The 16,284-nt window shown below is 35.4% G+C and overlaps 2 protein-coding genes across 2 annotated transcripts; one reads left to right on the forward strand and one right to left on the reverse strand.

Annotated features, from left to right (window-relative positions):
- Window positions 1-82: 82 nt before the first annotated feature.
- On the reverse strand, window positions 83-11,772 carry LOC132198537 (protocadherin-like wing polarity protein stan). Its single transcript, XM_059622589.1, has 19 exons — window positions 11,669-11,772; window positions 8,828-8,942; window positions 4,368-4,454; window positions 4,185-4,315; window positions 3,354-3,422; window positions 3,202-3,294; window positions 3,039-3,146; window positions 2,883-2,984; window positions 2,701-2,826; window positions 2,419-2,509; window positions 2,250-2,359; window positions 2,013-2,192; window positions 1,725-1,871; window positions 1,477-1,670; window positions 1,310-1,424; window positions 847-1,007; window positions 638-795; window positions 406-587; window positions 83-343 (listed from the first exon to the last, which is right to left on the reverse strand). Exons 2-19 carry the CDS (start codon window positions 8,892-8,894, stop codon window positions 269-271), a joined length of 2,196 nt encoding a protein of 731 aa, XP_059478572.1. The 5' UTR covers window positions 8,895-8,942; window positions 11,669-11,772; the 3' UTR covers window positions 83-268.
- A 1,791-nt stretch (window positions 11,773-13,563) lies between these two features.
- LOC132198752 (phosphorylated adapter RNA export protein) lies at window positions 13,564-16,275 on the forward strand. The gene is made up of 5 exons (XM_059622957.1): window positions 13,564-13,718; window positions 13,837-14,461; window positions 14,844-14,935; window positions 14,990-15,206; window positions 15,695-16,275. The coding sequence occupies exons 1-5, from the start codon at window positions 13,689-13,691 to the stop codon at window positions 15,991-15,993; spliced, it is 1,263 nt and encodes a 420-aa protein (XP_059478940.1). The 5' UTR covers window positions 13,564-13,688; the 3' UTR covers window positions 15,994-16,275.
- The last annotated feature ends 9 nt before the right edge of the window (window positions 16,276-16,284 follow it).

The raw sequence follows: 16,284 nt of genomic DNA on the forward strand, positions 1-16,284 counted from the left end.
CTGCTATTCATTTCACTTTCTTATAGATAATGGTGGGCGGAAAAATAAATAAAGCTTTGAAACTTCTTAATATTTATAATGCCTATTATTATTTTGTCTTACAAAAAAAAATTAGTAATAAACAAATATCATAAATTAAGCAATACATTTTTATACTACAGATAAAAGAGCTCAGTAAATTTATTTGGTTTTGTAAAATCACATTTCAGCACTTTTTTTTCTAATTATCAATTAATTATTTACATTTTTTTTGTGCTGTCGTGGAAATTTAAAAGTAAACCGTCAGACTGGGTTCGTTGTGGTTGGTCAAAGGAGTGACGCTCACGTCAGGGTCCAATTCAGTCTGAAATAGAAATTTTTGATAAAGAATAAAAAATAATAATTGAAAAAACGAAAATAAAATACCCTTCTTCCATTTGGCGTGGGGCTAACGGTGCTGGAGGAATTGTTCTCGTCGTCCCAGCTGAGCTTCTTCACTCGTCTCGGGATGGAGCCCTTGGGCCACGAGACCTTTGGAGGCGCCGCCGGAGCTACCTGTCGGGACATGTTGGACAGCATTCCGCCCATGCTGACCCCATTCAAACTTCCTATTTTTATATAAAATAATTAAAAATTATTTTTATTTAAAAAAAAGTACTTTTGACGGTGGCAGTATAAAGAGTGGGGATGTCGTTGGCACTGATTCTGTTGCCGGCCGTCAAAAACTGCGCGCCCCCGAACAGAGGGTTGTCCATCTTGGACGGCAGCTTGTCCCTGCTGTTGTCGTCCACCATTCGATTTCGCTTGCTATTTTTACTTTAATTATATAATATTAATAATAAAAAATATCATTTTGCGGTTTCTTACTGTTTGTATATGTAAATGAGCAGAAGAGCCACTATTAGACCTAGAAGACCCAGGAGGGACCCTAGAACGGTGGCCAAAAGGGCAGGTCTGCTATTTGGTTCCTCAATCGAGCCTCGCAGACCGACTGCTTCAGGAAAACTCACAGTGATTGGCACAGAGGCCTGAAATTTATATTAATTTTAGATATGTAGTCAATTAAAATCTCATTAAAAATCAGAAAGTGCAAAAAAATATCAGCAAAAGGCAGACTCACAATAATTTATAAGAAAAAAATTAAATAGTATTGAAAAAAGATGAGATCGCACGCACAATTCCCGCAAAACATTTTGAAAAACAGGGCGCTAAATTGGGAACAAATTAAGAAAATCCTCAAGATGTTGATTTTGTTTTAACTGGACAAGTTGCCGTGGTTGTTTAACTCTTTATATTGAATATTTTTAAACGATTTTTCCAACAAAATAACCTGTCTAGGAGGTTGTCCGCTGTCCATGGCAATAGCAACCAGATGGGCCGTGCTGGAGTTCAGAAGCTCAGGTCTGCTCACTCTAATTTCACCCTTGTCATTGATGGTGAACGCTCTAAATTTTTATCATTTATATACTTTATTTTGCTAAAAAAGGAATTTTTTACCTCGACGAGGGGCCTCTGAGTTCAAGACTGATCTTGTCCCCGAAATCCCCGTCAGCGACTTCTAACGTGCCGACGATAGCCCCACTCAGGGGCAGGTGGCGGCCGCTGATGCGGAAGTCGTATTGTGGGTACCTGAAGCGCGGGTCCCAATCGTTAACGTTCAGCACTTTTATCTCCACTCGCGCTGTCGAATTCTGAAAATTTAAAATTTTAATAAAATTAAAAAAATGGTCAAGTAAAAAGCATACCATGATTCCGTCGGTGGCGTGCACCAGGAATGTGTACTTTTGCCGCAGTTCGTAGTCGAGAGCCTTCAGAAGGGTCACGTCTCCACTTGGTGTCACCGCAAAATTTCCAACCTTCTCTCCGCGTTCCTCCACCCACATCCGTACCTTCTGCGCTCATTAAAAATTAAGAACAAAAATGAGTTTTCTTCATAAAAAATTAATATATTCAAATTTCAAAAAAATAGCGTGCAAAATGAAAATAAAATTTGAGAATTTATTTGTAAAAATAAAATTAAGAAAAAAATTAACCTTATCGCCAGGCCTGGAGGTGAGCAGAGTTAGGATGACGCTTCCGACTGGCAGGCTTTCGAGGACACTGGCCGTGTAGTCCTTTTGTAGGAAGGTCAGCATCTCGGCGCCTCTGGTGCCGACGCGGGCCACCGTCAGGGTGGCCAGCGAGTATCTGTCAGGGTTGTCGTGCTGCGAGGCCTGCCAAATTCAAATAATATGAAACTTCTATAAGGAAAAATTGTTAAATTTAAATACCCTGACAACCAAGGTGGCCGGCTGCAGAATGTCATCGTCGTTGATGTGTCTTCGCAAGGTGACCTTCCCCGTTGTTTGGTCCACTTCAAAAAATCTGTAGTCTCCAGTGACTGTTTTGAGAACAACCAATTATATGGCATGGTTAAAAAAACTTAATAAAAGCAAAAACCTCCGTTAAATGTGTAGAGGATGGTGGCGTTTATGCCCACGTCCTGGTCGAACGCCATGATATCCCTGGGGTGGATTTTCAATTCGGTCCCCTGAAGAGAAAAAGAAAAATTAAAATTATTGAAATTAGGGTTTTTTCATAAAAAATAGCAAGTTAATAATATTTTTACTAATTAAAAAATTATTTTAAATTTAATTATTTAATACTTATAAATTTGACCTGGGTAAAAAGAAAGTCTAATCTTTGAACAGTTTTGTGTCTAAAATTAAACGAAAAATTCACCTGCAAGGGTCTGTCAGGGACAATAGCCATGTATCGGTCGTCGAAGAATCGAGGATTCTGATCATCCGCGTCCACCACATTTACATAAAGAATTGTGTCTGTCACTTGCGGCGGATTTCCTTGGTCCTTTTTATTTTAACAGTAAAGTATTTAATTCAACCTATAACGTAAAATGCACAAACCTGGGCGCGAAGGGTTACTGTGAAGTTGGTCAGGGTCTCATAATCAAGCGCCTTCCTTAGCACTAAAGTCCCCTCCAAACCGTTAATGAACACAAAATAATCCTAAATTTTATATAATTTTTTAAATTTGCCAAAGCTAGAAAAATAGAAAAATACTGAATGTGGGCCAGGCAAGACGGAGTACTGGACTGTGGAGTAAGGGCCCTGCTGGTCAACGTCAATAGCCCTGATGCCCTGAAGAACGCGCGTGCCGACCACGGTCACCTTACATAAGAAAATTAAAATTTGTATAAAATAAAATTATGTGGCAAAAACCAACCTCAGAAATGTTGAGAACGTAGGGCGCGTTGAGAAACTGAGGCGCATTGTCGTTGGCGTCAGTAACCCTGATGTTCACGGGGATGACAAAACTCTGCTCAAAAAAGTTCGTTTTAAATTGTGTCTTTGAGGTTAAAGGGTTAAGGAACTCACTGGGTCTCCGGGAGCTCGTTGTCGGTCGCAGATGACGTTGACATAAACAGACGAGGGGCCGTCGATGCCCTAATAATTTTTTTTTCAAATATTATTTTTCTTTTTTCAAAAGAATTTTAACGTGGATTCAGAAACTGAGCGAGAAAACCAATGCTCGGAAAAACGAATTAAAATATCCAAATTTCAACTTTTAATTGGAAATTTTAATTATTTATAAAACATAAAAAACATAAAACATAAAAATTTCTGTTCGAGGTACACGTTGGAAAAGGCTAGCTGATGAGCTTTCAATAAGCGAAATCATGATCCTAGTCATGTTCAGGGTGTTGCCGCTTGTCTTAATTCTTTAGTTTTAAGTGGAAATATTAATTATTTTAAAACAGAAGTTTTAATCCGTTTTAAAAATAATTAAAATTTCCAATTAAAAGTTGAAATTTGGACATTTTAATTCGTTTTTCCGAGCATTGGTTTTCTCGCTCAGTTTCTGAATCCACGTTAAAATTCTTTTGAAAATTTAATACAGAAACTGAAATACACTTAACAACGCAAACACGACACAACTCTACACTAAAATTTACAAAAAACACACTTTCACACTAACAAATTAACAACATTATTTTTCTTATACTAAAAAAATTAGGCGTGTAAAAGGAAAAAAAATTGCAAATAGTTTTGCATTAATTTCTTCAGTCGCAAAAAATAACGAACGCGTTTTAATAATTAAAATTAGTGAAAAGCGCATAAGCAAAAATGAATTAATCAATATGAATTATCAATGGAAAAATCGAGAAAAATAATTCGGTATGACGAATGAGTTTCAGTGAATCAAACCTCCTTATCCAGTTTCCTGGTGAGCGTGAGGTTGCCGGTGCCAGGTGCAATTTGCACGGGTGAGTCAGTCTCTCGGAGGCGCAGTGAAATGTCACCGCGTTCTCCAGGGTCACCGTGCACCCTGACTGAGCCTGAAATTCGGCATGAATTTTGGAATAAAAAGAGAAATTGAAAAACACTGACCGATGACGGAGCCGACGGGCGCGTCCTCGGCGACAAAGAAACTCTCGGCCGAGCCGCCTGTCTGCAGGTAGCACCTGTTGTCCAATCCTGTGAACAACGAGAGCGAAACCGTCAGTATATAACGATTCGTCGAGCCACTCGAGTGACAAGCGTGAAATTTTTAATTGGTGCAAAAAGAAAATTTGTGACGGTGAACGTTTTTTATCAAAATTAAAGCTACAAAATAATTCCTTTTTAATAAAGATGATAGGATTTTTACGCGAATAAAACAATCAAATACTTTCAGGAACATGTTGCATAATTCTGAATTTAATTACACGGGAATATAATAAAAATTTGGGAAATTAAAAAAAAATCAATTAATAAACAAAAAATTATAATGTAAAACTCGATTCTTTATTATTATCATTTGAATCAAGAATCGAAAGTATTGGAATTCTTTAAATTTTATTTTACAGCTTTGCTATCCTCAGCGCTGATGCAAATTGCTCCTTTTTAGTTCACGGCCGAGTAGCATCACAAAACGAAATGACGAAAGACACGCCGCTCTTTGTCTTTAAAAAGTGCAGTTACCTCTCAACAATTTCTGAAATCACTGTTGCAAAATGGTAACCGTTTTAATATTTTGTCATCCCAAAATTTTTGTTGCCCAAAATTAAGAGCTGACCAAATTCTACATTTTATTATTAATTTTTGTCTGCAAAATTATATTTTACAATTTAAATTTAATAAAATCCACTTTTCACGACACCTCATTCCTGGACCAAAATAAAATTTAACTTTTATTTAATCTTTAAAAATCGAATTAATAAGAAATATATTTCTGGTGAGAGCGCAGTAGTGCGTTTTACGGCAGGTGCGAACCACACTTCTCGATTCGGTGCACTTTCTGCAAATAATTTTGTTACGAAAGAAATTTATCAATTTTCTCCCGTGGCCGAGTTGATTACAAAGAAAGAATCTCTCGTGAGATAAAAAAAAACAGTCTGTTACGGAAGTAAATGTGTCTCGTTGGTTACGTCAGCTCGGCGCGGAAGGTTTCGAAAAAGGGAAGCAAAAGGAGGGCGTCTATATCAAAGTTGGCTCTCCTCTGTATAAAACTACAAAGCATGATTCCTGTTCGGCTCGTCGCGCGCCACGCCGCGATACCCAGCAAGAAGCAAATCACATTTTACATTCTCGCGGCCGACTTTCAGGAAATGCACCGGAACAGTACACCTGCCTCGAAAAAAGCAAAAGCAAGGGTTGAACGTACCCGTCGATTAAAGTTCTCCAAGCGAACTCTTTTATTTATAAAAATTTGTCTCCGTTCGTGATTAACGTAAATAATAAGACTGCAATTTTCCTCATTTCATCAAAGAAACAAAAAGTAAAGAGATGGCACCGATTGCTGGCGTTCTCAAGGCAAGCGACGTTCCCACAATTAAAGCTAATTCCTGCAGCGAGAGTGAATCCGCCGACATTGGCCTATTTTTTTTTCTTTTCATTAAACCGTGGCCTGCTGCAGATTAAAAAATTAGCCGCTTTATTGGAAATCCACGACTTTTTTAGTTCACCGAAGAAAGCGAAAAATCGATCAAAATTTTGCACAAGCACAAATAATTTACTTTTCTGAATGAAAAAATTTTAGTATAGAGGTGTGATCATGAAAATTTAAATTTTTTTCTCACAATGAGAAAAAGAAGTTAATTATTTAAATTGCAAAAGTCTCATTTTTTTTAAATTGGCAAGCCTAAAAAAGCGTATAGCAATAAAAATTTTATTGCGGCCGGCAGAATAAGGAGCAAATAGTGCGGAAAAACTGAAATGCATTAACTGTTGTTAAGAATTAAGAAATGAAGAGTGGAACGCACAAAAGCGTTCAATAAAAGTGCCGATTAGCAGAAGCAATTAATTGATTTGCGCCACAAAAAATTTTGAGAAATCCCTTTTTTATAATAAAAAAAATTTATACAATTATACAAATGGTGTTAAAGCTCAGGACTTGAAGAGAAAGAAACTTTGCGTTGGCATATTCTGGTTGTTGGTGTAAAAACGCGTGCTGCATGACCGTCTCGCCATCGGGCTGTGATCCGTGCACGCATTCAAGTCTCTTTCTTCTCCCTTCGCAGATCCCGAAGCTCCTTTTTTCGTAACCGATTCCTTTGTCTTTCGTTCCTCTCGTTCATTATGCATGCGCCCGACCAAATTTCGGATGCTCACATTTTGTAAATTGATACCGAAATCGCCAAAGACAAAAGCTATTCTTCTCCCCAATTGAAGGTTAACAGATGAAGTCATTCAGAACCGGCGTTGCAAAAATAAAATGAGTAATAAATTTTTTAATAAATACAGAGGTTGAAATTCAATTTTGATTTTTAAAGTAAAATAAATATGGAGATCTTGCAAATGGTCACTCTTTTAATTTGCGCTTTTGCCAAATCAATCAAGTAAAAATTTAAATTATAAGAGTATAAAATTTCAATGTTTTCATTTTGTGAAGTAAAAACAGAGAAAATTTCAAATCTATAATTTTTAGTTCTAAAAATACGTGAATTAAAATTAATTCTTATATCAAATATGATTTTTCAAAGTGTTTTTTTCTTTTCAAACTTGTTTCCGAACAATTTCAAATCTTGACTGAGTCCAAACTTGTGTGACTTTTTTTTAACAAATTAAAATTTTAACAGTTTTTTTTTCGGGAGATGCTATCATGTTGGTTACTGTATTCTTTTGTAAAATTGACACTTATATTTAATTTGCAAAAAATGGAATTAAAAGAAAAAAATAATCTTGGAATCCGAACAAAAGGTTGCACTCATAACACTTTTCTAATTCAGACCACCTTCAGAGGACATAATAAAAAGGGCCGCGCTATACATTTTTTGGCTCCGAGTCTTTGTTCCACCAAAGTAATTTGAGAAAGTGAAGTGGAAAGAACAAAACCCGTGATGACTTGCAAACCTGCTGCTGCAAATAATTGCTGCCTTCAGCGGCGGATGGTAATCAAGAAGATTGTCCCAAAAATACCGTAAGCTAAAAGAGCGAGAGAATGTCAACCTGCAATTTGAAACGGAGCTTTTTGCTGGCGGACCAAATCGATTTTGTAGAGATTTATAAATAAGCTAAAAATAATTATAATCAAAAGTAATGAATTTCTAACTTATTAATTTGAAACGAAATTCAGAATTTATAAAACACATCCAAGCAATTGATATGATGGACAAGAATATAAAAAATGTGAGCTTTTAAAATTTTAATTTCTTTTGGGCCAAATTATTAAAACAATTCCTGATGAGTGATGACCAATTAATTAAAAACAACTGAAGAAAAAATGTTTAATCCAGTGATTTTTTTTAACAAAAGTAGTAAAAGACAATTTTTATATTTTTCACGCAATATAATTTGGTTTTTAATCAATTTTGATCTCATTTTCTGTAAAAAAAAATTGGAGAAGGTAGAGCCCTAGTTTCTTTTTTACTGCAGAAATTCCAGTCACCGCAGTTCTCAAATTACCCTCGCTCGTCTGTGAGCGTAATGAATTTATATGCACAATCGCAATTGTTTCCACAAAGCTTTTTTGTCCACCTGACCAATATAAAGTTTTTGCTCCGCGCCTGTGTGAAATTCGCGGCGCGAAACTGTGATCGATCAATTGACACTGTTTCTCTGGTCGAAATTGATCTACGGAGAGAATATCAAATTTGGCTCCTTTAATATTTTGCATAGAGCATTGCACTGCAGGCATTTACGCCACATAATTACTGAAGCACGCAAAAACAACTTTCTCGCAGCAGACGCTTCTTTGAACCAATTTTCTGGCACAAAAAGGCAGACGCAAAATTAAAAAAGAAATAATAATAATAATAAGTTAGTGTTTTGCTTTCATGCAGAAGAAATCTAAATTAATTGCAATTAATCTAAAAAATGAGAATTTTGTTCATAATTTTAGATAAAAAATTTAAATAAAATAATTTTATCACAAAAAAGAACCTCTAAAACGTAAAATATAAATTTAAATTACTAAAACTAATGTTATTGCTGTTTAAAGTATAAAATTTTTCAAAGAGTTTTAGCATATTTGTGTTTTTTCGTTTTTTTTTTTATTCGTTTTTATTTATTTGAAGTCAATGACTTTTGGCGTGGCATGTGAAAATTGCCGGTTGGTATAAATCGTGTTCAGAAAGAATTACCAAAACCAATAATAAACAAATGCCAAAGGTTTTGTGAGATTTTCCCAGCAGGGTGTCTCGGCGATTTTTACAGGGGCGACCAAGCGGAATGAAAATTATTGTGCGCCCGAAACTGCGGTTTTCCGAATTCAACTGACAGTTACGTCGTGAAAATCCAGATCTCGTTGCAAAACAAGAGTCAGGTGCGCACACCTGCCCTGAGTATTGCACTCGTTCGGTGAGAAACAATCGAAGGGATATCGCGGTGGTAAAGGGGCGATTGGCGCAAGGGGCCGCGGCTCGGGTTACCTTGCGAGTCGGCCAGGTGAACTAGAACGTGCAGCAGCAGATACCACAGCAGCGAAATGCTCTGCATTTTTCTCTTCCGACACGCGCTCTCTCACGTCATAATGTAAAGCAGCGCCTGCAAAAATAATTAAAAGTCACATTTTACATTTTATATCAATTTGAGATGGAAGAGTTGAAAGAGAAATGCAGGAAAGGGCGATGAAAGTCTGTTTTTCGAATAGGGACAAGAAGGGTTCACTACAGTGGGTGTCATTTTTTATTTTTTAAGAGGTTTTTACGTGGATTTACTGAAACTGTGCGAGAAACACTTGGCTTTAAAGAATTGAATATACAAACCAAAATTTTGACTTTAATTGAGAAATTAATTTTTAAAAGCCACAAAAAAATCAAAATTTCAATTAAAACTCGGAAAATTAGGATAAACAGAGCAACATAACTGGATGAGCCCTGGAATTGGGCGAAATCGCGATCCAGACTAGTTTATGTTGCTCTGTTTACCCTAATTTTCCGAATTTTAATTGAAATTTTGATTTTTTTGTGACTCTAAAATATTAATTTTTGAGACATTTTAAAAATTAATTTCTCAATTAAAAGTCAAAATTTTGGTTTGTATATTCCATTCTTTAAAGCCAAGTGTTTCTCGCACAGTTTCAGTAAATCCACGTAAAAACCTCTTAAAAAATTAACCCCTGAAACTGCTTTACACTAAAGCTGAAACACAAACAAAACACTACTTTACACTAATTAAACTAATTTGAACAGAAAAACACACGCACACTAACAATTATCTGAGAGTCATTTTTTATGTTGGCAGAAATCTCAATTCTTTCAAACTTTATTTCTTTAACACAATAAAAAGATAATTTTTTGGCAAATAAAAAATTTCTTAATTCAAAGCTATTTTTGTATCTATTGCATTTTTTCAAGCAGTGTCAGTAAAAACCTGTCAAGATATTAAATCCAAATTTCTTTTCATCAACAAGAATATATAAGATAAAACCCTAATAATTTACAATCCTGAAAAAAAATAAAAATTAAAAAAAAAACCCATACAAGCAATAAATTGAGTAAGAATCTTATAGTTCTTGTTTTAATATCGAATATTATTGTCCTTTTTACTCACATTCCTAATAAGAATCTTAAATGTATTTCTTTTTATAATATTGTTATTATTATTACTTTTTACTTTTTATTGACTTATGAGACCTTATTTATCCTTTTTGCTCATATTTCCATTAATATTAAGTTGCCTGTTTAGCACTGACTTGAAAATATAGAGTAAATTTAAAAATAACATGGTAATAAATAACCAAATTTGCATTCAAGTTATTTTTCTTTAATTTGACAAAAGCTTTGCAATGACTTTATTGTGCTTGTTGAATAAAAAAATTTATGTGGACATAAAAATATCCTCGAGTGCCAATTTTTGTTACAAAATTTTTTACTGAAAGGGAAAAGGGATTGATGAAATTCAGAAATCAAGATAAACAAAAAGGTATTAAAAAAAGCACTTTATGATGACCAGAGCCCTGGAGCCAGTTTAAAAAATAATTAGAGGAAAATAAAAATAAATAATTATAAGGCACTAAGAATTTGCTGAACAAATCGAGTTTACATTTCTATTCAGCTCATTTATCAATCGTTTTATGCATAATTAAATTGTTAAAACTTACAATTTAGCATTTTTGGAAATAATATAAAAATAATTATCATGGGATTAATTACCGATGAATCACGTCAGAATTAAGTGGCGGAAATAAGTTAAAAAGAGATGAGCTGTCCTCAATTATTTTATTTCTGAAAATATGATATTATTATATCAAAAATCCTCGTCATTTTAATTAAATGCTTTCCAGCCAAGGGCAAAAAAATTGTATAATTATCTATCAATTTTTGAACCATTTTGACTTCTTGTTAATTGTGTTTGCACTTTGGTTCCGAAATTACAACGCAAATGAGTCGAGTGCATGTTTTCTGTCTGCTCCCCCTCAACGTTCTAATATTCTAATGTCCACTGATGTCTAATATCTCTCCCCCTCAGCCAAGCATGAAATTTGAATGAGCAAACAGGGTTCCCTTTTTTTATTACAAATGTGCAAACACCGCGCAATATTGGACTGGCGGAAATAATTATTATTGCAACTCTTTATACTATTTTTACAGCCAGTTTTCTCACTCGATTTGATTCCGCGCGGCGTTTCAGGAATAAAACTTTTCACAGATTGAGTAACTCATCCAAATTAAAAAAATATAATAGATGCTTGGGAAAATTGTCACTGTGGGATTAAAGATGAGACACAATTATGAAGAAAGTGACACTTGTAAAAAAAGATGGCCCGGCCAGATTAAACTGAAGTTCCTTTCATTTTAATTGCGCCGCTCATTTTGCATTCAACAAAATATAATTACAAGCACACACTTTCCATTTTAATAATTTAAGGTCGTAATTGTGGCAAAGAAATGAAAATTTGTTCCAAAAATATAATAAAATGGAGAGAAGCAACAGAATATGAATTTACGCATTTTCACCGTGATTCACAGTTTAATTGAGCTGCATTTTGTGTCCCTCCCCCGCTAACCCTGCATGTAATTGAGGGGAGACCCTCTCACGCAACATTATTGTCTTCCCTCTGCAGGAGTAATTTTATTGAAGATGAAACAGATAACTTTGACAAAAAAAAGTAATGGAAAAAATTCATGCCAAATATTCAATAAAATTAGTGACGTGAATTTAATTTTGAGCTGATATTGCAATTATTCAAGGCATAAATTTTATAAATTTTAATATTTAAAATTGAAAATAATATATTCGTCAAATAATTTAGATTATTAAAAAATTACCTTTTCGGCTTCGAGTTTAATTCGCAAGTTGATTTGCATGCAAATTGGCCGCGTTGACATAAATTCACAGTAGTGTCCACTCGAGATCAAGCACGAAAACACACTGGGAAACGCACGCGAAGAAACAAGAGCGGCGCCGCGGCGAACGCGCGCGGGAGGGGTGGCGCGGCCAAGCGTGGAAACGGAAGGGAAAACGGGGGCCTCGGCGAGCACCTCCGAGCCAGCCATGGGGAACACCAGCAGCAGCAGCACCTGCTTATGTCTTCTCGGGGCTGGCAGTTTTTTATTTTTATTTTAGCACTTTGAAAAAAGGGCAAAATCGAGTGAAATAAAAAGTAATCAACAGTATTTGATACATAATGTTTATTCATTAAAATTTATTTTCTTCATGGGGATTTTAATTTTTTTTTTCAGTTAGAGAAAACACTCGTTTCTTACAATTAAGCTGGATACAAATATATCAGTGCGTCTAATAAAAAAACGTATTTATATCTAGAAGATTTTTGATAGGTTGAATATTAATTTTATAATAAATCTAGTTTAAAAATGAAAATGAAGAGATCGGGATTTTTCTTCGTTGTGAAATTAATTTTATTAAAAATCAAAATAGCTTTTTTGAATAAATAAATTTTACAGTTTGACAAAAAATCCCAATCTCTTCATATGCATGATGATAATCTCTTTGAGTGTCAGCTTCTTCATTCAAAGTTTAATAAATTATTTCAAGATTTTCAAAATCAGCCCCTCTTAAAAGGGAGCGTTTTTTTTCCTTTAATTTATTAATTTTTTATTCGTAAAAACTATAAACTTAATGAAATGTATGTTCTCCTCTCCAAGGCTATGAACTCTCATATATCTGCAGTGTCAAAAATTTCTCCAAAAAACTGTCACCGCCGCCGCCTCTTCATTTATTTTGTAAAAAAATTTATGAAATTTATGAAGATAAAGTAGTGAACACACGGAATTCATTTATTCTCCATTCCCACACTTTTTGAGATAGAATTAAAAAATGGAATTCTAGTGATTTAATATTTTATTTATTTTCTTTATATTAAAAATTTTACTTCTTTTCCAAAATGAAAAATATGTAAAAACCATTTCGGTCACGGTCTGCGAGTTCATTGAGCAAGAAAAACACACAAAAAATCAGCAAAATTGAAAAAAAAAAAACACATTATAAAACATAAAAAATTAAATCTTAAAACTAACAGATTCAAGTACCAACCTATTTCAAAACTGGTGGAGCTATTTTTTTTTTTTGAATAAAAAAAAACAATTTTTTTTTTTGCAATCAGGAAAAGCCCGATCTCTTTCTTTCCAAGAATTTTTAAAATAATATAGTACAATATTTATTTTTTAATTTGTTCAGAATATTTCATATACCATTTTTTTATTAAAAAAATATTCTATTGTTAAAATTTGTGTGATTATTTATATCAAAACAGAAACAGTTTCTCATACCAGACTATTTGCTACCATCAAAATCCCATTCCTGAACGTTTTTAGATTTTTATTCTGGCAAGTTGGAGTCATGATGCGTCAGTTTTAAATATTACATTCCGGCCAGTTTGAAAAAGCAGTGAGTTGAGTTTTGAGTTTTGACCTGTGGTTTTGGACTTTTGGTGCAATCAATTGAAGTTACCTTCATATCGCGCCAAGCATGTTAAATTCTTATTTTTGAAATTCCCGCTAAATTTATGTCATACATTGTACAATTATTTGTCTAATTTCCATTGGGTGGAGAATGAATAAATAAACGTCCTTTTCAAATTAAAAATTTATTCCAATGATGTAAAATTAAATATTAAACATAAAATACACATAACTGGATCGTCTTTGACAGTTACAAGTCCTCTTGGTGCTTTTATTGCGAATTTTTTAAAATTTCTTAGGTTGGCACCACTGTCGTAGGGAGGGAAACAAGAAAAGAAGACAAATCTATGGAGGTTTCTGTTTTCGATCATAGAATTGCGATTTACTTTGCTCAATTTCTCTCTACCGTGCGTAGTGAAGCGTGAAAATGGAGGACGGAGAGATCATCGAGGAAGAGGTAAAGTAAATTTGCATCCGAAAATCAAATCACCAGCATCTGTAGCGATCTAAATCGAAAAAATTCAAAGTCGCAAAAGCACTGCAATGTCAACAATTTTCATCATGTATTTTCGCAGGTCGACCTCGACTTCGGCTACGTGCCTCTTCAGCGTCCCGCAGAGCTGATCGACCCTGGTCCGAGAGCGGCGGTGCAGCCGCAGGACGAGAGCGAGCCCGAGTCGAGTTCCGAGGAGAGCGACTCGGACGCCGACAGCGACAACCAGCACCGCCAGCCGAAGAAGCGCAAAGTGAAGCCGGTCAAGCCGCGGCCTCCGCCGCAGGCCACGGTCAAAACCAAGAAGTACGACATCTGGTGCTCGGGTCTGCAGGAGGAGGTGCTGACCAGAGGACTGAACAGCTGTGATGTGGCCCAGCGGCCCGGCAAGGACAGAAGCGTCGAGTCGTACGACTACCTGTCCCACAGGGTCGGTCGCTCCGCCAGCCCTGAGGAGGAGTTGGCCGAGGAAGTGCCCAGGAGGAGAAGTCCCAAGTTTCCCTTTAGCAATAAGAGGAGCTACGCCGACAGCAAAGTTGGCGGCGTCAAGAGTAGGCTAGGTTGGCACCCAAAGCAGGGCCCTCCGATGGACAGGAGGGGCACCAAGAGGGTCTTGGAAGACCTGCAGGTGACTCAGGAGAGCACCGATGAGGATTTTGCCAGGGATCTCACTGAAAAGCTGCACGAGGAGAAAGGAGAGCTCATTTGTAAGTCATTAGAATATTTTATAATGTTTTTGGCAAGTCAAGAAAAATCACTCTGAATTAATTGAGACAAAATAAGATTTTTCAAACAAAATTTAAATTAAAATTAAATTAAGTAATTGATATTTTTCCAAAGAAAGGTCAGAAAAATCAATTGTCTAAATTTCCTTCAAGCCAAATTAAGATCATTTTTCACAAAGACCAAAGGCAATCTGATGTAATTTCTAGTCAATAAGTTAAGCATCAGGTTTCAGATTTGATATAATTATAAATTGAAATTGAAGAAATCTGAACTATGTGAAAAATTAATGTTCATTTTTGAATTATGTAATTCATTGTTATTAAAATTCATTTTTATGAACTAATTTTGCTTTATTAATTTCAGTGAAAATTGTACAAGTGCTTGGAAAGGAGAAGTGTGCTCAAGTTTACAAACTGACCAAGAGTGTGGAGGAAAATGGAGGAATGCTGATCATGGTACTTAAGCAACAATAAAATAAATTTGTGAAAAATACGAACAAATTCTTTCAGAACCAAACTCGTCGTCGTACCAGTGGCGGAGTTTTTCTCTTCCACGTCAGGAACACGTGTGACTCGGAGGATTGTCTCCAGATTTTTGACGAAAATCGCAAAGAGCACGAAAAGGTGAAGCGGCTGCACAGAGCACAGAAGAGGAGAGAAGAGAAACTCGCCCTCCAGGCCCAAGAATCATCAGCCACTGTTCCTATGGCCATTACTGTCACAAAAGGTGAGATTTAAAAGGTTGAAATATTCAAACAGAAAATATGAAATCAATCAAAGTAAAATTTATCAATAATAATTAATTAAATTCAATTCCAGCTGCAGAAATTTAAATAATTCTTCTTGTTGGTGCAAAACTTGATTAGTGTAGTATTCTTTCTTTTGCAATCGTTAATACTTTTGAGAAATCTTTTAGAGAGTAAATAATATGAGCGAATTATAAAATCAACTAAAATTGTACATTTTACATCTTGATACAAATATTACATTTTATTGAAGAAGTTGACACTCGAGGAGATGATCATGGAAATGAAGATTCGGGCTTTTCCTTGTTGCAAAAAAATGTTTTTTATTCAAAAACAAACGGCTCTAAACGGTTCAAAACAATTTTTTGCAACGAGGAAAAGCCCGAATCTTCATTTCCATATTACATTTTACTTTGGATTTCAAGAAAAAAGAGGAAAAGGTCTAATTTTTGTTTATCTCTATTTTCAGTTGATGGCGCGGAAGTTGAAGATGGTGAGTTGGAGGAGGGAGAGCTGGACATGAAGACTGAACCCACAAGTGGCGAGGAGGAGGACCCGAGGGCCAACGTGCGCAACCCGCCTCCGTCGCCCGTGACCGACTGCCGTGCCGACAGCAGTCCCGAGGCTGCTCGTGCCAACAGCCCCGAAACAGCCATTCCTCCCAAGTCAAACAACAATGTGCCTGAACGTGTTCTCACTTTGTACGAAGACGATTTGCTCGATGTGCACGTGAACTACGAGGAAATGGACGATATGGAGACCTTCTGATTTTCTAAAAATGCTTAACGAATTTACCGTACCACGAAATATGTATATGATTGTGCTAAAGTGGTAAGATCATGGCCAGCTGAAAACAAGTCGAGATTAAGAAAGAAAAATGTTTCAAAAATTGATTTTTGTGTTCGTCTGCTTAGAAACAGACAATAATGATTCGGATTTGAATCCGGAAATTTCTTATTAACAGCTTTTGTTTTAATGAATCTATGATTGAAAATGATCCTCACCGATTTGTTGAGCAACTTGGAAAATAAATAAAAATTGAAAAATTCATCATCTTCT

This window comes from Neocloeon triangulifer, unplaced genomic scaffold, assembly GCF_031216515.1.
Source record: "Neocloeon triangulifer isolate White Clay Creek 2 clone unplaced genomic scaffold, ASM3121651v1 ptg000013l, whole genome shotgun sequence".
In the NCBI taxonomy this organism is placed as follows: Eukaryota; Metazoa; Arthropoda; class Insecta; order Ephemeroptera; family Baetidae; genus Neocloeon; species Neocloeon triangulifer.